General features: G+C 37.4%; 2 protein-coding genes across 5 annotated transcripts; both read left to right on the top strand.

Annotated features, from left to right (window-relative positions):
• The first annotated feature begins 171 nt into the window (after nt 1–171).
• On the top strand, nt 172–18,617 carry LOC113394819 (disks large homolog 5). Of its 4 annotated transcripts, none has more exons than XM_064217557.1 (27): nt 172–800; nt 881–930; nt 1,895–2,187; nt 3,788–3,903; nt 4,202–4,321; nt 4,425–4,542; nt 4,951–5,096; nt 5,175–5,298; nt 5,493–5,605; nt 6,167–6,273; nt 6,644–6,783; nt 6,876–6,971; nt 7,064–7,201; nt 7,484–7,641; nt 7,812–7,996; nt 8,121–8,200; nt 8,740–8,870; nt 10,404–10,512; nt 10,925–11,015; nt 12,479–12,552; nt 13,275–13,338; nt 13,642–15,575; nt 15,851–16,125; nt 16,358–16,578; nt 17,625–17,758; nt 18,187–18,406; nt 18,484–18,617. In XM_064217557.1, the coding sequence occupies exons 2-27, from the start codon at nt 888–890 to the stop codon at nt 18,588–18,590; spliced, it is 5,337 nt and encodes a 1,778-aa protein (XP_064073627.1). In that variant the 5' UTR covers nt 172–800; nt 881–887; the 3' UTR covers nt 18,591–18,617. The 4 variants fall into 4 exon arrangements, with proteins under 4 accessions (XP_064073627.1, XP_064073625.1, XP_064073626.1 ...); XM_064217555.1 differs by having other exon boundaries at nt 12,449–12,552; XM_064217556.1 differs by having other exon boundaries at nt 5,163–5,298.
• On the top strand, nt 18,591–22,535 carry LOC135193751 (uncharacterized; the record flags this gene model as incomplete). Its single annotated transcript, XM_064217565.1, has 1 exon — nt 18,591–22,535. A coding segment is annotated over one exon (858 nt), but the record flags the coding sequence as incomplete, so codon positions are not given.
• Nucleotides 22,536–22,747: the final 212 nt, after the last annotated feature.

The following is a 22,747-nucleotide window of genomic DNA, read 5'->3' as shown; positions in this document are numbered from 1 at the left end:
ATGATACCATAAAACAAATATAATGTGCTATTTGAATTAATAATTGTTATAAATAAAATATCGTGTCAAGTGACTCTTATTATTAAATCAGTTGTATCTTTTAAAGTTAAATATTTAATTATTGAACGAAAACTTGTATCCGATTTAGGATTTTAATATTTTATCATTGACAACACTTCCTAAATATGTCGTCCTCTTTTGTGTCCGTCATTCATTCATTCATTTACTTGCTAAAAAAGGTAGAGAACAGAAACGGGAAATGTTGGCAAATTAGTACTGATAAATACGTGTAATAGTTTTGTTTTCTTATTTGAGCTTATAATTATTATAAAAACTGCGTGGTTTTCATAATTGGTTTAAAGGCTCTCGTAATAAACGATCTGTTTACATTGTGAAAAAGCATTAACTCCTTTGCCGTGAAAACCATATTCGTAGCGAAAGGACAGTTTTTGTGGCAATTTCAGTGTTTTGAATGTTCGGTGATGGTATTTATGGACCGTATCGGTGTACAGTTATCAGATATTCGCGGGTGGCCAAGAAGTTTCTGGCAAATCGTCGCATAATGTCGAATAGATTTCGTCCTGTGTAAACAGTAAAGTTGCAACAGTCAACCAACACTTGTGGTTTAGAAGTTTTGCAACCATCATTAGAGCGTGAAAACCGTGTCAAGCACTCTAGGAGATTTGGATTTTATCAAAGAAATAATAATTAATAAAACAAATACAAGCTTCCTCAATCTTCTTATTAGATCATTTTTTTGTAAGTTCGAAGACAATGGGACATAGAGCGTAATTTTGAAGGTATAGTTAAATTTTAAATTAACTTCAAATATCTATTCGCTTCCTAAGTATATCTTATTAAATAAATAAAATTATTTCAGACATATTATGGCATCCGGTACTTCCTCTTTGGAAAGCAATGGGAGTAATGGTAAGTTGTTCCAAACAAGCAACATTCTAATAACATAAACAATGCTTGTACACATAATAAATAAGTTCATCACAAAAAAGTGTACTTGGTAACTATTTAATAACAAACTTTTATTTAATCTGTGAGAGAATCATTACAAAGTATTTTGGTAGACTATAATATATAGTGTTTAAGCATTAATAACACTATAAATATGTCTGTAAAAAATAGTATAAAATTAATTAAAAATTTAGTTGAATTACAGACATTACCAGTAGTGTTAATAAGAACAGATACTCAATATATTCCCTTATGTTTTATAAATCATGCATAATAGCAGAACTATTACAATATTAAATATTTTAATACAATATCTAGTTTTAGTGAAATGAATATAGAAGTATATGAAGTTAAGGAATAAATAAAGGAGGATTTATTTCCCTCCTTACTTTTTTAACAAAATAAAAATAAATTATATGTATTTTAAAGATTTTAAAAGGAAATAAGGCATAAATGAATTCTCCCTTTTTTAAGTCATTTTATTATTAGTTTCCAATTTCTATGAATAAAGTTTAGTAATACTTAAATTATACCCAAAACTTTAATCTGTGGTGACATTGTTTAAATAAAGAATTTGAAAAGTTATATCATGTTCTATGGTGGATCTTTTAAAGGATATTATTACTTTGTAATTAATCATATAACATTTCAAAGTGTTAAAGTCTCGTTCAATTCTTACCATATCATATCAGTGCTGGAGATATTGTAATAATAATTATTTTATTTATTTAATTTAACAAATAACATAATCTAATTAATGCTAGGAAACAAGAAATACTCAATAACTATGTTAGTACTGAATAAATTTGTTATAAATAAATAATGAAACCTAAATGAACTGTATACAATATAATTTTAACCATTTAAATGAAGTTTCTAATTAAGAAATTTAAATTATTTCTACATATTATGTCCATTATTCTAGAGTCAATATCCCATAGCTACGTGAGCAATGAACGACACACTACTACACAAATAACATCCATACCGCTGCCGATCGAATATGACGTGCTCTCTTCATCACAATGCTACGACAAGTCGAACTACTCCAGTCATACTCATGCTATGAGCGCGCCCTACGAGCTTGGACAGTATGACGTCATCAACAAGCAGGCAAATGAGACCTTGAAACAACAGTGCGAAAAGGCTCTGCATGATCTCAATCAGCTAAGACGACAACACACAGAGACATCGAGGAGGTGTGAGCATGTTATGAAGGTGTGTTAAATTTTTTATTAATTTATTTTAGTTAAATAATAATTATTTAAATTATGAGTAAAATGCCCCTTTGGTGGTAAGATTTACCATTATTGACCCTATCAATGCACCGCCGACCATGAGATATTATCTTGTGCACCTGTATGTATACTGGCTCACTCACTCCTTAAACTGACAGCATTACAAGGTATTGCTGTGTAACGATACATTAATTTATGTATAAGCTTTATGTCAGCCCTTATGTTATATAGTTATGCAGAAGGAGTTGTCATATGTTATTTATTATTATAATTTGAGTACATTAATATAATTATTTAAGTTTAGAATCTTAAAATATCAATGATATATTAAGTTTTCCTGATCCAGCATTAGTTATTTAAAAACTGCAGTGTTTTGTTTCTTATTCTTTCAGTTAACTAACTGCAATATAAGCCATTGAATATATTATTAGTAACTTATATTTTGAGTACTATGATTCGGCAAGAAGATTTAAATATTTTTTTTACATAATATTGTCGGTATTCCTGTTTTACACAATCTCTATCTGATATCTTTTTTAACACCATACATTAGAAAGAGATAACAATACTAGCAACATTTCTATTCTCTTAAAATTAGTATTTGAGTATTGGTATAGAAATCATGGTATACTACCAATATTTGTAAAATGTATTATTACATATTATAACATATTATGTTTCACTGCTGGGCAGAGGATTCTTTTCCTCTTAAGTAGAAGGTTCAGAGATTCAACCATGCAACTCTAATTTGGATTGGTGGATACATACATGTGAAATTATCAGTTTACTTATACATGTTTCGTCTCGTTGTTTTCTTTCACAGTCGTGCACGAGATTAGTGGAAATACATAAATTAAGTACTTGATTTTTTTTTTTTTCAAATATTAACCAGTTGTCTAAGATACCTCTCGAATTTCAACCAATTTTCTCCACCGCGTGTCTTAAGGGCTATCTCTAAGCCCGTTAATAAATCCTATATTGACTCTGTAGTAAGAGTTTAAGCGACATTAATTTAAAATACAGTATAAATAATGTTGAAAAAGATATCTCTCAAACGAAGTCATTATACTCTGAAACCATCATTATCGTAACTGTTTCGATAAACATAGAAGCGGAGTGAATATACATTTTTAGTTCAACTTCTATTCAGAGGCATAATGAACCTGTAGGAAGTAATGTTGAAACTTCGCTATTCAACGAAATTTGCGTTTCAGAAATGAATTTCGCGAAAAGCAAACTTGACCCAGTAACCTATATATTACTGAGAGTATATTCGTAGCCTCGTCGAAAAATATTAACTGGTTTTTCATTTTTGTACGACTTCAGAGCGTAATATTTCGAACGGCTCATTAAAAATTCGAATTGAAATTCAGCTGAAACACTTTACTGAACTTTCTGAAAACTCGTAACTTACTACGTATTCAGAACTGGTTTTTTTTTTTTTTTTGTGTCGTTATTATGAAGTATAAGTTTTAATCTGGCGACTTAATCTAATTTTGACTTAATTGGGTTTTTGATATTAAATAAATATTATATTTACGAATGATTTTATTTAATGTCTGGGTCTTTATTATCGTCAGGAGTTGGAGTACTTCCGTGGTCAGCATCGGGCAGCAATGAATCAGCTGGAAGTATCGGCTCAGGAGGCGAGCAGCCTCCGCGGCAAGTATGGTGACTTGCTCAATGACAATCAACGGTAAAAATTTAATTACATGGAATTATTGTAATGCGTTATTTATTTATTTTTTCAACGATTAAGTAATTAATAATTCGGTGTATGGAGGCTAATATAGTCTCTTATTTCTTTGTTATAACTTGATATATATTTTATACAAGTCACTGACTACATAGCCAAATGAATGATTTATTAAACTTTTAGGACGAATTCGTTTCTTTGTTTTGCCTTATGAGTAATTTTATATAAAACGATGTACTTGATACACAATTGAATGGGCCGAGAGTGCTTACTTAACTTTGATATAATAATATTTCAGACTCGAGCGTGAAGTGCAGCACCTGCAGCAGAGCAGCACCGCGGAGGGTTCAGACGCACTCGTCCATACACTCAGGAAATACGAGGCTCTCAAAGAAGAGTTCGATTGTTTCCAAAAGAGGTTTGTAGTATTCAATATATATTCGATTTGAATTTACTTTTAAAACAACATTATCGAAGTCAAAGGTGTGTTATGTAATTCACTTATCACTTTTTGGTTTTAGGTATGACGACTTAATAGAAAATCACAATGCCACTCTGGAGAACCTACGAATCGTACAAGAGGAGAATAGTAGGTTAAAGACACAATGCCACGAGTTGACGCAAGAGAGGAATGCAGTGGTACGTGTACACATTTAATGCGCCAACGTTATTAATAAGTAAAGATTCTTATAATATTATGTAGGATAGTTTAAAAAGTACGATGGTAGATTTTTAAAAGGTGCGACTTTCTGCAGGTTCACTCGAATAGATACCACCACCACACAAACTTAATCTAATATTTAATAGCAATATTGTGCATTGTTGTGCTCCTCTGTTAAATTAAACTGGCCACTCACCCTTCAAACCGGAACACTACAATACCGGGTACCGTTCGGCAGCAGAAGATCTATCGAGCGGGGGCGGTACCTACCCAGATGCGCTAGCACAAAGCCCTACCGCCGGGTAAATCGTAAAGTACTCGCGGGACGGCGGGTAAAGTAACAGTCAACGCTGATCTAAACCGACCCGCGACCGGTCGCCTTGCAGATCCGGGAGCGGAACGCGCTGAAGCAGCAGGTGGCGAGCGTGGTGCGGCAGTGGGAGGGCGGCGTGCGCGAGCGGGCCGACGTCAAGCGGCTCACGGACGAGCGGAACGCCGCCATGGCCGAGTACACGCTCATCATGAGCGAGAGGTGAGCCCGCCGCGGCGCCCGGCGGGGCCTGCCTGCGGCATATAGAGCGAGTGGGATAATGCGAAGGGCGTATTACAGGGACACGGTGCACAAGGAGATGGAGAAGCTGGCGGACGACCTGCAGGCCGCGCTCAAGCGCGTGGCGGCGCTGGAGGCCGCGCTGCAGGCCTCGCGCGACGAGCAGCGCGCCACCGCGCTGCAGGTACGCTGGGCAGTTGCTGCCGAAGCTATTTATATGCATACCATGAAATATACTTAAATGGAAAATTTATTACTTGAAGATTGTACCAGCCTTCGAAATAGACCCATGATATCCGTCGATTCCAACACACGTGCAATTCCGAGGCATTTATTAAAGTGTATTAAAACATTACATATATTTTTTTCCGTAATTAGGCCGAAAGCCTGCGCCGGGAGATAGAATCAGCGCTAGTCGACCGAGATCGCGCTATCAAGGAATGTACCGACTTGAAGACTCCACAGAACACCTCCACGTTGGGCAAATCGAGGTAGGTAATTCGATGTTGATATTTTAGGCGAAAGTAACTCTCTGTTACCTTTCCACGCTTAATCCACTGAAACGATTTCGATGAAACGTCGTATGGAGATATTTTAAACCATAGGGAGGATACAGGATAATTTTAAATGAATAAGTTTTCTATAAATTTTCTGCACATCAAATCATAAATACAAATAGTGAGTACTATAATCAAATACTATGCATTGTCTGGTATACGGACCGCGTAACGCCTTAGGCTATTATGGTAACCACTCCTAACATAAGTTTCACTTTTAAATAGAGGAGAAACTAGAAATATTAGTACCTTGAAAAATACGGTGTTTTTGAAACATTATTTGCTGAGCAGAAATGTATCTGTCTGTTAGAACTTAATAGAAAATGTAGATCTTAATCACTGGTTACGAATTTGGAAGATTTATTATAAGAATTTACTTCTGATCCAAAAAAAAGATTGTATTTATATGTTAATGTAATTTTAAAGTATGTTTTCTTATCAGTAGTGTTAGAACAGAAAATACACATATCAAACTTATCATTTTTATTTCTACAGACAAGATAATTCTGCATATCATCACTTGGGCCTCTCGAGTGGAGTCGGAACTGACGGTTTCCTAAACGGACAACACTCCAACGATCCCTCGATGGATAAACTGCAAGGTTGTTTTTTTATTTAACTATTTACGGCTACTGAAAGTATGTGTCAACTTTCGATTCGATTCGATTCGAGACACAAAATTCTTAAATTTTTTAAATATCAGATGTTATCTGAATCAGATATTATTTTATTTTCTAATATTAAGACAAATGGGCTACTTGGTATTAATTTATGGGTCACCTGTGTTCCTAAATGTCGGCGCTGATAGAAATGTTAAATATTCCAGAGTCAAAACAGCCCAGTACTACCGCGGGTCGAATTACGGGCGAGCGCTACTCAGTTTTATATGTCCTATTGGTGTTTATAGTTCATCTCATGCTAGAGCCCCCCCCCCCCCCTAACTCCTAACGTAACTCCCCGTCGGTCCCCCAGGTCTGGTGGGCATGGCGGTGGACGCAGCGGAGGCGGAGCGCGTGGACGACGTGGAGCAGGCCAACCAGGAGATCGAGCGCCTGCGCGCGCGCGCCGAGCGCCTGCAGGCCGAGCTGCACGACGCGCAGCGCGAGGCCGAGGTACGCCGCCGCCGCCGTCACCGCCGCCGCCGTCACCGCCGCCGCACCGGCGCCGCGGCCCGCCCGGGTGCTCACGACCTCGTCTGTTCCAGGTCTCCAAGCGCCGGAGGGACTGGGCCTTCTCGGAGAGGGACAAGCTGCTGCAGGAGCGAGAGAGCGTCAAGGCTCTCTGCAATCGACTGAGAAAGGTAATGTTCTTTATTGCTAATAATAATAACAACGTCACGGCAGCTAAGCTCAGGAGAGCCTAGCCGAGCTAACGCGCTCGATTCGGTTGCAGGAGCGCGACCAGATGGTGGGCGAGCTGGCGGAGGCGCGGCGGCACGGCGGCAAGAAGGACGCCAAGGACGGCCGCGGGCCGCGCGCGCGCTCGCACGACGAGCCGCGCGCGCCGCCGCGGGACTCCGCCGACGTGCAGGTCGGTTTCGTGTTGAGCTGGGGAGCGCTACCACCTACCCACCGCCCTGCAGTGCTCAGTACTCGATGTCGGTATTGCTGTGTTTTAATTCGTTTTTTGTAGGCAACGGTGGCCATTTACCATTACGTAGATTAAGTGCGCGTCGCCTATTTCATTAAAAAAAGTTATAAATTGTCAGTAAAAATTTCGGTTAAAAATTACAGTATATAATGTTTCTCTTGAAAGAATTATGATCGTATTCCTTAAAATGAATCAACTAATAATTGGCTTTCGGTATTTCAGGACTTCGAATGGGAAATAATCGACGTGGAACTGAGCGGCATCGGTGCGGACTTGGGTCTCGAGCTGTGCGGCGGCCGAGACGAACCCTGCTATCCTAACGATTTCAGCGTATACGTCGCCTCGGTCAAAAAGGGCTCCATCGCGGACGGAAAAATTAAGTTAGTAGAAATACGTAACACTCACACAGTTGCTATTTCAAATATGAGGATATCTATCAAGGTTTCCTTGCACAACACTACAATATTATGTACATTGAAGTCAGTACCGCAAGCTGACGATTCAAAGTCGGCCGCGGAGTGCGGTGCTCATGGGATATCGTGTCGCGCAGGGCGCTGGACCGCGTGGCGGCGGCGGGCGGCGTGTCACAGTGGGCGTGCGGCGCGGCGTGCGCGGCGGCGCTGCGCGGCGCGCTGGCCCGCGGGCCCGTGGCGCTCACGCTGCAGCGCGCGCGCGCCGCCCGCTCGCTGCTGCGCGTGGCGGGCGCCGGCCGCAGCGGCCTCACGCTGCAGCAGGGTCAGTCCGTTGCCCAGTAGTCGCATCATTTGATACTAGTATTCGTTCTGTGCTCTCAATTTCATTTCTAAAGTTTTGTTCTTTTTTATAAGCGACTTATGAAACGAATAAAAATTGTCGTCAGGTATTTTCATAAGCAAAATAGCGTGCGGTAGCGCAGCCGCCAAGGAGGGAAATATCTACGTCGGCGACAGAGTTGTTAGCGTGAGTGTATAAATGTACTTGTATTATAATTTTTATATTAATATTTTTAATTTAAAACAAAATGATTTTGTATTATTTATTATACAATATAATTATACGTAAACATCAAAAAGTTAAGTACATTTTGTTAGTATTTATAATATCGTATGGTGCGGTAGTAAATTTAGTATCATTCAAAAGTAACTGTCTCATCGATATATATAAATAAATGTACCAGTACATTATTAAATTACATATATGATACGGTAGCTACTGGTAATTCATACTAATATTATAAATGCGAAATTAAGTTTCTTTTTATCTATTATATAATAATATTTTGTATTATTTGATTAAATTCGCATATGAATGTTGCAAATTCCAAGGAGGGACATTGGCTACTTCTTTGCCAACCAACCACTAACCGACCAATCACTAAAACGCGATTGAAGGCGTGCGCGACAACTACTATAAAATATATCTAATTGTAATAATGGATCATATATACATTCCTGACCAGGTATAGCCATATTAACCTTGAGATGTCCCCCCCCCCCCAGATCAACAACCGCTCCCTGGAGGGTGTGGGCAGCGCGGCGGAGGCGGCGGCGCTGCTGAGCGACGTGCACTACGACTGCGTGCTGCTCACCGTGCTGCGCCCGCTGTACCCGTGCTGCGACCCCAGGAACAGGTACAAACGAGGCCCGATTCAATAATGGGCGCATATCGGTCCCAGGCTGTGCACGTGCACTCTCTCACACATCGTCCGACTGGTCACAGAAGTGGGATCAGACTTCTTATGACCTGTAGCCCTTCAATCTTATAATAGACCAAAGACGCATTGAAATCATACACATTACCCGACCGAGGGCACTACGACCCCATCCATATAATGATTACACATTACAAAGTATTCGATTTTTTTTTATGATTTCGCTAGGCGGACTGGCAAAAGTCCCACCAATGCTCACCATCGCCTATAGACATTGGCGCCGTAAGAAATATTAACCATTTCTTAAAACATAAATGCGCCACCAACTTGTGCCTGTAGTTACATTCTTCCGAATCGGAACACAACCGTATTAAGTATTTCTGTTTGACGGTAGAATATACGAGTAAGTGGTACCAAGAGGAGCAAATGGCACAAAAAAAAAATTTTAATGACCATGTTTTTTACATATGAGAATTAGTTTATATAGTATTATTTTAGAAGTGTTATCAGATCATTATCTGGACGATTAGATAAACGATAACGATTCAGTCATTATCTACACGATTCAGCAGAGTTTAGACCATGAAACAGATCTATGTATCGCTTCATTCCAGTCTGAATACTATGTGAGCCAGTCAGTACTCACACTCATGGTCGGTTATTTATTCATAGTGTTAAGAACGGTCTCGGCTTAATATAAATATACATGGAATAAGGTAATGTAACCACTGTTTGGTTAACTAGCTACACACATACACACATACACACGCACACACTTTAAAAATAACTATGGAATATAATTTTGGTAAATCTTAATAACGTGTTCACATGTTGTACACAATGATAAAGAAACACTCAAAGAAGGGAACGGGACTGTTACTCCTTATTACCGATTTTTTTTTAACCGAGCGAGGAGCTCAGTACTACACCCAAATGATTGAAATAAGATTAATTTGTACAAACCAATTATAAAACAAAACTGCTCTGTTCAATCTCTTTTTTATTGAATAAAGATTTATTTTTATTATTAAAAATCGTTTAAATCTATTTTGATCTATATAAGTATGATATAAGTAAAACTTTTAATATTAATCTTATTCCGTCTTGTAAGAATGATATAATGTGATAGGTAACTTGGAGTTTCCTATGACTAATGCGTTAACTTTAACTATATATAACCGAAATATATCTAAAAGCTAAGTAATACATTTCTAATGTTGCAATTGTGTCTTAATAATTAAGATATTAACCGTTTTTTTTTTTCATATATCTATTGAATCACGCACCGTCAGGCCATATTACGCTATACACTCTAAAGTTAAAAATAATATATTTCGAATTGATAAAGATAAATTAGATTTGTATTTTATAGTTATTTTTAAACATAATAGTCTGTCTACCAGTGAGATTGTGTTTTTTTTTTTCAATTGTATCGTAATAATATCCGATTCCGATAAAATCGGAAGTAAACATGTTTGCATTTTTGTCTCAATATGCACAAACATCCCGCAGACTCTCGCTGTACGAGCAGTCGTACGGCGACGGCAAGATGGTGAACATCTGCTCGCAGACGGACGACAGCTGGGGGGGCGCCTTCGTGCCTCCGCCGCCGGAGCCCAAGGTATCTCATGCACAGAAGTATTATCAAATATATATTTTTTTTTTATATTATGTATTTAATTTATTGAGGACCCTCAGTGACGACTACACTCAGAACAAATAAACAAGAAGTATAGTTGGCAATGCAGTGGCTCTTAAGCCGTGATACTTTTTAGTAATTTTCTGCAAGAATAATGAGTCCTTAGCACCCTTAGGTCGCGTATATTCTGAAGTCTTAAGTGGGCTCGATGACGATAACCACTTCAGTCGAAATAAAAGAATAAAGATTTTAATAGCTATTTCAAGATTAAATGTAACCGAATCAATTTTGTTCTTGCCGTATTCATATGGGCCTTATAGAAATGAACAATTTGTATGATGCGAACCACATCGTCGGCGGTGCCTGCTGCTCTCTAGTAATTACGATGTTTCAGGTACACGTAGACCACGGGGTGCCGGATTTTGACAGACGATACGTGTATCACGTGGCAGCCGGAAGCCAGGGGAAGATACACCAGGAGAGAGGTAGGTTGATACGGATACACGATATGTCTGTACATTTTAATAGTGATTGCCTTAATTCAGATAATCTTGAAAAAAAGAACTCGTTTCTTCAAATTATACTTTCTTGGGTGTATTTAGGTGTTCTAAATTACATATAGAACAAGGTTTGATTTTATTTTCATCACCAAACTAGTATTTGTAAAACCATAAAAAAAAAACAAATCAAAAATCATTATTAGAGAGCTGCCGAGCATTTTGGAAAATGATTAGTTCATGTTATTAAAATACAATATAAATCGGATTAGCCCAGTTAACTCTAAGTTATTTGGCCCTAGTTGACTATTGCATCAATTCTGTGAATATAAATAAATATATTCACAGAATAATTAGGTAGGTTAATTTATGACCTTGATATTTTACGTTTGCGTCTAAAATAGATTCACTTCAAATCTAATGACAATGAAACATTTATGAAAGCTAAAGTAGTCGTCTGGTATAATATTATATGAAATATATATACAAACACACACATATATATATACTATTTGCTATATATAGCAAAATAATATGTTGTGTATTGTAACGTAACGTAATAAGTGTCACATGTTCGAAGTGTGTCTTTAAACAAAACAAAGTACATTATTTGGGCACAACTCTTGAGCGATATCGTTATCAGCTATCGAGTGATAAGGCAAGTCATCGATGTATTGAATGTTTGTGGTACACTGGGCCCTACATTTATTCAAGAGAATACGATTTAAATTTACGTTTTTTTTATATAAAATAGGTAGGCGAGTAAATGAGTCGTCTGACCGTAGTAGATCGCCAACGTCCATAGACATTGGCTCTGTATGAAATATGTATTAAACATTCGTTTTACTTCGCCAAAATCGCCAACTTTGGGAACTAAGATTATTTGGGCCTGTAATTACACTGGCTCACTCACCCTTTTAACCAGAACAAAAATACTAAGTATTGTTGTATGGCGCTAAAATATTATCTGGATAGGCACCCTGAACTTCCTACACGAAGTTAAATTAGTTACACTTATTTTGAATTAACAGTTTTTACTGGATTAATCACATTTTTTAATAATTAGTTGATTTTCCTAATCTCCCATATATTTAATTGTAGTAGATAATTATAAAGCGAAATTATATGTATTGATTACATTATAACCATAGCTAAGAAGAATACATTTTAGTATTGTCTTTTTAAATTAAAACTGGAGTACTAACTAACGTAAATTATATTACTTTTACTGAATATTCAAAAAATTAATACGCATTAATACTACATTTGTTTTTACCAAAAATTAATACAAAACGATGTTATTATTTTATTTAAGAGATTTTCCCTTATAAATGATTCTTATAATATATAAATAATCACAAAATCGCCAACGCAAAACGTTCCATCGTTTTAACATAGTGTGTCTCTAACTTTACCGATAGCGAGTACGATCATTGCATCGCGTTTTGCAGGCACCTGGGACATGATCCGCGGGAAGATCGAAGCTGTTACTGGAGTCAGCAAGTGTAAGGAGAAGCAGAGCAAGGTAAGGACTTCAGTCTCTGTGTTTCTGGATGTATATAAAGTGTCACTAGATGGCGTTAGAGGCTTTCTTCAAAGTTATTTGTTTTATTTTTACCGATATCTTATCAATATGCTTATAAGTCATACTGTGCTCTCTTGACAATTATTCTCTCAAACAGCAATGCTATTTATGTGTTTTGTATCTTTGCATAATCGATTAAGAAATATTTTTTTGATCAAATAACATTGTAATTTAGTTTAATAGATTAACCCTCGTTTGGCTTTGTGGACTCTTTAATATAATAGAAGAGAATTCGAACAAGAATTCGCTTTGTAATTTCGTATTTTGATTGTGGTTTGCAAGAGTTCGTGCTTAAATGTTAAAGTGGTTTTGTTATTTCGTTTTATGTTTTGGTAATTGTTAAAAATTTCATTACTTCCTAGAATGGTAAACGAGAATTAGCGGGCTTCTTTTTTGTTTCTATCAAATTGCTTGTTTTTATTTCGACTTGTTAAATTGTACTATTAAGATTTGCAGAGTTTTTTTCTTATTTTCAAGTGATAAAAGTGAACATTAGTAATTGTATTAGGTATTAAAATTCAAATCAATAAGTTGATTCGTTTTGAATGAGCCAAATTTCCCACCTTAATAATATGTTGCAAACCGAGGCGTTTTAAGTTTGTAGTACTTTATTCCTAAATCATGGTGTTTTATTAAAAATATGAATATATTATTCATTCCAGGTGCCGGAGTCGGACGCTATCGCCGAATTGGATTCCGTTATCGACAGTTATCACGGAAAAACAAGTAAGGATGCGTAGAAAGTTCTCGTTAAGTACTTAGTACTATCATCTGACATGTAATTATTCATTTTGCAATAAACGTGTGATTTATCATAATAAAAGCTAATGTTATTACTCTATATGTGATGGCTAGCTGGCTATAAATGGCTGCAGATGTCAGGTTTAAATCTCTGGTTAGGTCAGCGGAGTGACGTTCATAAGTTTGTAGTGCTATGTTACAGTCCCATACCCCAAAAAACACGTAATACCGCAGTATTTCTGCAGTTGTAAAAATATTATAATTTTTACTGTCTTATATTTTTTCCAGTTAAAGAAACTAGCAGTGTGCTGAAAAGATCGCGTCGAAAAAATAAGGAAGCACAAAATGACGCAAAAAATGGGGGCACTTGGCCTAAAGCTCGAGCTAATTTTATATTAGAGGACAATGCCACTGGGACCATTGTACAACCTCGTTCCCGGAAAGAAAGGCCACCGCTATCCATTCTGCTCAGTCCACCGACTAAGCTACCACCGGAGCCACAGCGATCGAATACCAATCGAAACTCTAATCCGATACCTTTAGGACACGTACCGCTAACACAAGTCACCACACCGGCAAGACATTCAGTGTACAAATCTATAGAATCGAGTCCAGCGATTGAGCATTTTCCAAAACCAGCACCTTTAGCCATTCACAACCCTTTTGCGCCAAGTAGCATGACTTTCGAAAAGAATCGCACGTTGGAAAAGGAAAAAATATCCATTAGCGATTACGAACAAGACGTGACGCCGAACAGACTTAGTTTAGTTCAGAACCCATCCGAGGATTCCTTGTTCTACCAACCAGCTATGAGGAATCGGACGAAAAGTCCACACTCCTTAGACTTTATGGTCAATAAGGGCCCGAATTCCCTTGACTTCGTGACGAGGAAATCACCCAGTTCACTTGACCATTCCATAAAAAATCACACGGGAAAGGATATTCTTGACCAGTTTTATTCCTCAAAAAAGGCATCGTCTCCGAAAACAGTGAACAAGTACCCATCCGACAGTGACAGCTTCGGGCCAGACAGTTTAAATAGCAATGCGAATTTTCCAATGACGGGGACTCTGCCTTCACAGTCACGACTTCAGTCCCAATATTATAGAGGGCCATTTACGAATTCGAACCCGCACACCTCCAGTCGGTATAACCATCTTTCTAGTCCAACGAACATACCTCAAAGCCAATCCGGAGAAAGTATCGGCACAAGTTACGACATGCACTCGTTTACTTCTCACACGCACAATATGTCAGATCTCCAACCAGTACCTAGAGCCAACCGTGAATATCACCACACATACGAAGGTGGGACATTTCCAAGAAAAAAAGAAAACCAGAGGTTTCGAATACCCTCAAACCCAAGTGTCACCTCGAAAAATTCGGCAGGAAAACTCAGCACAGGATCGATAGAGAGAAGTTCAGAGAGAAATTCACCGATGCCGACATTTCATGTTGAAGTCCTGAGTCCTGGACGCGGTGCTAAGCAACTTACGCATAAAGGGACGAGAAATTCAATGCCAGAATATTGTGGGTTGGGTTGGAATAAACCTTTACCCGGTGAGCTTCGAAGGGTGCACATAGACAAAAGTCAGCAGCCACTAGGGATACAGATATACTGTCCCCCGAGCAGTGGGGGCGTTTTCGTATCTACAGTCAATGAGAATTCGTTGGCAAGTCAAGTTGGCTTACAAGTTGGTGACCAATTACTTGAAGTTTGCGGTATTAATATGCGTTCGGCGACGTATACTTTAGCTGCTAGTGTTTTAAGACAAATTGGAAATTCCATAACAATGCTTGTCCAATTTAGCCCTGAAAAATATAAGGACGAGATGGAAGTTCCAGGGAGTTCATCTTCTGGAGAAAGTTCGCACGATGAAGAGGTTTCTTTGTCAGGATCGCCTACACCTAGGAACTCACCCGGTCCGCAACAGTCCCTAAGAATGGACGTACCTTCCACAGATGTTGCTACTTTGAGGCAATCACAGGGGAAGGATCTACCCAGGTTTTTATTAATAGAGATGCGAAATTGTTCAGATTTGGGCATAAGTTTAGTGGGCGGAAATGCAGTGGGTATATTCGTGCATAGTGTTCAAATAGATTCCCCGGCTTATATAGCGGGCTTACGCACGGGGGATCAAATCTTAGAGTACAATAATGTAGACTTAAGGCGAGCAACCGCTGAACAGGCTGCGTTGGAATTGGCAAAACCGGCGGATAAGGTGAGGCTTACCAAGCAGTTGTTAGAATTTAATTATCTTTATTTGGAATTTAGTTGCGGACTCCTTTTAAGGAATTACTAATATTACTATTTAGCCTTCCAATTAAGCTTAAAGCTTATGCTAGGAGTAGGGACGAAAATATGCCTAATGAGTCAGGATCGAACTTGCGACTTTTGACATCGTTAGGTGACCCATACACTATTGCGCTATTTATGCTTTAAATCAGATATTAAAATTTTCTCCTAAGTCTAACATATACTTTTTTATCAACACAGGTGAGCGTGCTGGTTCGTCACGATCTTCAACAATACCATGAAATCAAAGACAAACCCGGTGACGCGTTCTATATCCGTGCGGGTTTTGATCGCTGTGCAAAAATAACGTCCATTGGCATGGATACCATAGATGAGTATTCGCTATGGTTCAGGAAGGACGAAGTTTTGTTCGTGGACAATACGCTGTTCAACGGAGCGCCCGGCCTGTGGCGCGCCTGGCAACTAGACTGCAAGGGGGTGAAGCGACATTGGGGCACCATACCCAGTAAATTTAAGTAAGATTGAAATTGTTTTTGTGTTAGTATTACATATTTAAAGGACATAAATTAACCTGCGGGAATCGCTTGGAATAGGTTTATAAAATGGAAGATTTTTTTTCCATCAGTTTTGATTCAAAATGACGAGCACAACGCTCACTCAGTGAACTATGTTTATAATATGTGGATTTGATGATATAATCTGCCGTGCGATATATGGGCGAATAAGAAGTCCCGCGATGCGCCGCAGGGTGGAGGAGATCCTGCGGCGCTCGGCGGGCGCGCTGGACAGCGAGGCGGCGCGGCGCGCGTCCAGCACGGCGCGCCGCTCGTTCTTCCGCCGCAAGAAGCACCGCGACAGCAAGGAGCTGGCGTCCTTCTCCAACACCGAGCTGGGCTGCTGGAGCGACTCGGGCACGCTGGCCGACGACGCGCCGCCGCTCTCCTACCAGCGCGTCGAGCGCCTGCACTGTGAGTGGCTCGTCATCGGGTCTATACTTTGTTCGAGTCGGCTTTACGGGCACTTTTGAATCGTCATTTAACAAACTCTTGTAATTCCACCGACAAGAACCGGCGAGAAACTCGGTAGTTACTATTTTTCGACATTTAATCTCGTATTGAATAATATGCCTTCTTTACCAATGTATTTTTTACAAACGATTTGATTTTATCGAACGTAAAAGTTCAAAATGTCTGCGGAATTTTATTATAGAAACGGATACCTTGCCCCAAGAAAGATTTCTTGACTTTGCGGAGTCGGAAATTTGTACGTTATAAGTTTATCCTTACGTCTCGTGCACATACAATGATTATCACTGATTAATGATTATGAATATACATAATATTTTTATAAATATATTGTGACACAACAGTGAGTATTCCTACTTTGTTAAAAACATCCCGAAGAGTCTCTAGCTCCAATATTATAAATAGAACGGATTGCTCTCTTTTGTAAAATAAAAATAGATTTAATATCTGCACCGTTACTCCAAAGTAACTGAGTAAGTTGTCTAACTTTTCTAACCGCGTATGCTAGTAATAGAAAGGGACCCAAAATTGAACCTTGTGGAACATCCATTTTTAACGTAGATCCAGAAGACTTTATTCCATTAATGCAAATTTGCTGGGCTCTTTGACTTAAGTATGAAGCAATGAGATCAAGAGCTTTACCTTTAACACTTGTATTTGAGCTTGTAAAGAAGCGTTTCGTGTTCTACGCAATCAAATGCTTTAGATAAATCACAGAATACTCCAATAGCATTCTGTGATTTTTCCCAAACATCATAGATATGTTTGAGCAGGGCTATTCCCGCATCAGTTGTCGAACGACCTCTTGTAAAACCGAATTGCTCACTATTAAAAATAGTATTTGTACCGAAATGGACGAGAAGTTGATTCAAAATATTTTTTTCGAATATTTTACTTAAAGATGGGAGTATCGAAATAGGCCTGTAATCACTGGGATCGTTTCTGTTTCCAGTCTTAAAAGACTTGCTCATGCTCGCCTTCCTCCGCAGATGGCAGTCGACGGCCGGTGGCGGTCCTGGGCCCGTTGCGGGAGTGCGTGGCTGGGAAGTTGGTCACGGACTGGCCGCACGTGTTCGCCAGAGCGAGGCCGGATCCCAGGGCTTTGAGAGATCTTGCGGAGAAGGTGAGACAAAAATATTCGTTATGGTCATTACAACATTAATTTATAATAAAAAAAATATATGAGATTGTACATCCTGAGTTGAAAATTAAATTAAGGTAAACTGTTTGTAAAAACGTAAAAGATTACTCTATTTTGCAAAACGAAATATTTTACCGTCGAGCACGAGATGAATTATACACACATGAAAGCTTCCCGGATTGATCCTACAATCTTCGACTACTTGACGACACTTGTTAAACCGGGCATCCGTTTCTTATCATTATAATATATCTTGATAATGGCCGCCGTGGTGCCGACAAAGTTATAAAAGACATAATAATAATCATATAATTACTTGTTCTATAATTAAATTTTCCTAACTTACATATTCCTCTTAACTTTTCTCTTTGCCAATTCCCTGTATTGATTCACACCTTAACACTCGGCAGGGTATCCACTGTATAGTCGACGTGAGCGTACCAGTCATAGAGAAACTTCATAAACACCAGATATATCCCATAATACTATTCATCAAGTTCAAGTCATTCAAGCAGATCAAGGAAGTCAAGGATACGAGGTATCCCGCTGATAAAGTGTCTGCTAAGGCAGCTAAGGAAAAGTATGAGCATGGGTTAAAAGTGGAGAATGAATTTAGAAATTACATATCTGGTAAGTATTGAGGTTAGTGACATTTAAATTCATTCAATTGTATATTTTGTAATTATTATTTTTTATTTTACTTACAGCCGAGATACCAGCAGGCGTTAATATAGCGTACATGTGCACGCAAATCAAAGAAGCAGTGGAAGAAGAGCAGAACAAGACCCTATGGGTGCCATCCGCGCAGGCCTGACCCCTGCCCCCCACGCCCCCTTCCCACACCCCCTCCACGTGTACCTCCTCCAGACCGAAGTCGGTTACATTCTGTGCTCACTGTAAGTATGACAAACCATCTGTTCCTTCAGACATCGATGTAAGGTACTACTCGGATCCCGGCCAACCGGACACTCCCAAACAGAAGACTAAGAAGAAACCCAAGGAAGCCAAAAAAGATTCTACTGACAGCGACCTGAAATATTACTCCGAACCGGACGCTAAATATTTCGAAATCGACTACGAATTTCTAAAGGAACTTAAAAAAATAGCTCGTAACAACTGTCCCAAATGCAAACGGAAGCGGCCGAGGAAAACTGACAAGGACTCGCATAGATATAAAGACAAAAACAGGCTGAAACCGCCTCGACACGTGAGGATGAAGGAAAACTACGTCCTGTGCAATGGCAGGTATCACAGTGATATGGAACATTGCCGGTATTGCTGCAAAATATGTAACCGTTCAACGGACACCCTCGACTCCATGGAGGACGAGTATTCCCTCGTATCGAGGAGTTATAGTCTTCCATCTAGCAAAGCTACTATTAGTTCTCGCTCGAAATCGACTCCAACGAATCGTCCGCGAGAAAGAAAGAACTCGGTTCAATCGAATAAGTCCGTGTCGTTTCTCGAATCGAGCAATGAGGAATCGTTAAAAGACGAGCCGAATTACACAGCGAGTAGTTTTACAAATGACCTAAAAAAGTTCCTTCTAAAACCGTCTTCTCCTCGACTTAGCTTGCGCGAGAAGTTCATCATCAGTTTCAAACAAGAGTTGGAGGCTACGAAAAGGTCGCCGAAGCTCAAAGCCATTAAGGGCCTTTGGAAGTCTTATTGATGTATACATGGCATAATTTTGTGATTACCGATAACTTGTAGGACATTTTTCAAGATTTTTATGAGATCGCGTTAGTATTCCGGTAACCGTGTCGTCTTTGTATACTTTAGTACGAACGTTTTACACGAAGTATTAATGCCTCGGTGCGGTCCCGATCTAATATTTCCTTATCTTGGTGCTTATTTTTAGGATTATAGTCTCGGTTCTTGGTATATCGTATTTTGAGTCAACGTAAGTGTTCAGAATTGGTCTAAACTTTGTAATAGCGATGTAGGTGCTAAAGTCAAATGCTGTGTCGAGCGGACATCATTTAGACGTTTCAAACAAACTTTTAACTTAGAGAATTTATCTCTATGTACTATATAGTTAAGACATTTAGTAGAAATTTTTTCTCATCTTATCTGAAATAATAAAATTATTATATGCCCGAGCGTCATACTAAGTAACATCGTCGATTCATTTTAAATTTTATGTTTTATATATAAAGGTGCCACTGAGATTAATACTTTTAATGTAACTGTCAATTTTGTATCGATTGCAATAGGTCGGTAAAACAGTTTTATCCTAATCCATAAAATAACTTTAAATGGCGAAAACAATAGAGAAGTTTTTTTTTTTTACTCGCAAAGAAGTTCTATGTCTGTCTAGTCTGTGTCCGTCTCAAGTTATACTCGTTATAATTTCACAAATATCGGTGTCATTATTTAAGGTTAAATACATACATAGACATTTCAAGGTCGAATTTTCTGTTGATTTTTTTCTTTGAATGCCTCAATATTTGTCATTAATCCTCTTAATCAAACATCATCATCATACTTAGAAGGAATATATCAAACAATAAAATATTCATATATTTGAAAGTGTCTTAGATTAGACTAGTAGACGATTTATTATAATAGACCCTAACACGTTCTACATAGGGTTCTTTTTGCAAGGTAGCATAGGTATAGACAACGTTGACAGTAGTTTCTTAGGGATCAATAGGAAATAGTTTTGTTATGTTTATAGATATTTATAGTATTATTGTGTACCTAAAAGGCAAATAGTATTGCGTGTTTCACAAATTTAGGAAATGGTAGATTATTTGATAGATGTTTTTGGATTACAACGATTTTTGGACGATAATTAATTAACTTAATTTTCAATAAATAAAAACTATTCCGCAGATATAAACCGTTAATAGTGATGTTCGTAAAATCGGCAATTACAAATAATTTCGATTTATATAAAATATATTTTGCACGATACAATGAACTTTTGTTTATATAATAAAGTAATACATATTTATTGGATTGACATTATTTATTATATGGAATGCACATTATAAGTCGTTTTTTACACAACACGTAGAGCACCATGTATATGACGTTATAATGTCATCGTTTTGAAACAACAAAACTTATACACGTCAGTTTTTAGATAATTAATTGCATATACAAGTAATCGTAGGCGTCCAGAGATTTCGTAAATATAAGTAGTGAATTAATCGGTAAACGGAATAAATAGGGTTGGGAAAATGAGAAGGACCAAATTTATCGATTCTATTTTGTCTTCTCTAACCCGTGTTTTACTGTAAATGTTAGCGAAAATTATTTTAAGCGCTTATTCCGTAAAATACAAATTTGTAAATGTTATTTTTTATCTTTTTATTTCATCACGATTGTTTTTAAAACATTTGACAATTGAAGCCTACTTATAAAGTTTCTATATATTTCAAATAATTATCGTCTTAGTTGTTTAAGTATATGAAGATTTATGATATGTCCACAGAGTATGAAAAGATTTATTATCGAACGGTCTGAAAATAATCAGCCAGTGTTTTAAATTTATCTATTTATTTTAATATAAAGAGTTATAAGTTTACGTGTAGTTGTAACAGTGCTAGAGTGCAGTTGGTAAGCGATCTCATTGATATTCACATGTGATGAGGCTTTATGGATATTGAATTTTTTTTATTATTTTCAGCACAGTTTAGTAGTTAAGTTTTTTTTGTACAGAGATTTGATACAAGTTTATGTTATGTTAGCGTTATTGCTTACGCCGTTATAACAGCTTTACGCTTACTGGATTCATGGAAACAATACAACCGTTGTTCAAAATGTTTAGGATGATAAAACTTCTCTGTAATAATTTTTGTAACGTCAATGGTTATCATAGTAATAACCGAAAGCCGTTTTTGTAAGGTAGACACTGACGAAAACGTTAATTATGGCAAATTTTACGCATAACTTTGCCAAAAATAACCGAAACCTGCTGTCTGTTTGGGATGACGTGGCTCAAGAAATCGGAAGTCGGAAGTTGAAATGTTAACATTTTTTGAATAGATTTGAATTGTTAGACGCCCCGTCGGTGTCAACCTTTATTAAACGACACATGAATTCTTGGTGTGTGAAACAAATGTTTGTGGCAACAAAAATGAAATAGTTTCACAAGCTTTACTGACCTGTTCCTCGATTTCGATTCCTATTAAAAGATATTTTATTATTAAAACAATATGGTGCTACTTTATTGAGATAAATATTAAAATATTTAGTTATCAGTATATTTTTTGGTGATGTTTATAATTCTTAAGTAATCTTACAGAGAATTTTTATCATTTCTTGTCATTATAAAAATAGTTACCATATAAGAAAAATATAAATACAAATCGTTCGAAGTTGCACAAAAAAAAAATCATACAATTAAACCGATATTTTTTAACCACTCTTAGTTTTAAGTGTACTTTAATTTGATCTGATATTACCGTTAAGAAAGTTGCTTATGTTGTTCGATTCGATGTAAATTATAAAACTAAATAATTATTATACAATTAGTAGTTGGAAATGTATTTAAAAATTGACAATAAACAGTATTGAAAGTATAAATATACGCGGCAGTTTTTTTATGTCTTATTTTCGATATATTTATCTGTTTAAGTTTGTTTCTTCTTTTTCTTTTTTTTTCTCTATTTTTATGTAAATTTCGTTTTGTTCGTATTTGTGTATATCAACTACGACGGTATTTTCCTTATACAATTATTACGTTTATAAAGATTCAACGAATTGTTTACGATTTAGAATGAAGCAATAAATAAATATACGGAATGAATTATGTTTTCTTTTATTTATTAATTTCTATTTGAATAGCAAAACGAGACACCGGGAGGTGTCCTGCCTGTATAAACCTGTCATAGCGATTCAGTCGACATTGGTAAAGTGATGTTCTGCGGTGCCGTCTAGTGGCGAGTAAAAACTAAATAGTTTAAGCATCCTTTCCATATACTAACAGAAAATACTTTTTATTACGTGTATAAAGATCGT

The sequence above is a fragment of the Vanessa tameamea genome, chromosome 17, assembly GCF_037043105.1.
Source record: "Vanessa tameamea isolate UH-Manoa-2023 chromosome 17, ilVanTame1 primary haplotype, whole genome shotgun sequence".
NCBI lineage: Eukaryota > Metazoa > Arthropoda > Insecta > Lepidoptera > Nymphalidae > Vanessa > Vanessa tameamea.
Note: the sequence above shows the minus strand (reverse complement) of the source record. Positions and strands in the feature narration are given on the sequence as shown.

Bases quoted from the DNA above. Each gene is read 5' to 3' on its own strand.
- LOC113394819 (XM_064217554.1), top strand. From the start codon at position 888: ATGGCATCCGGTACTTCCTCTTTGGAAAGCAATGGGAGTAATG. The intron at 16,126-16,357 runs GTAAGATTGAAA...GATGCGCCGCAG, and splicing joins ACCATACCCAGTAAATTTAA to GGTGGAGGAGATCCTGCGGC. The intron at 18,407-18,483 runs GTAAGTATTGAG...TTTTACTTACAG, and splicing joins ATTTAGAAATTACATATCTG to CCGAGATACCAGCAGGCGTT.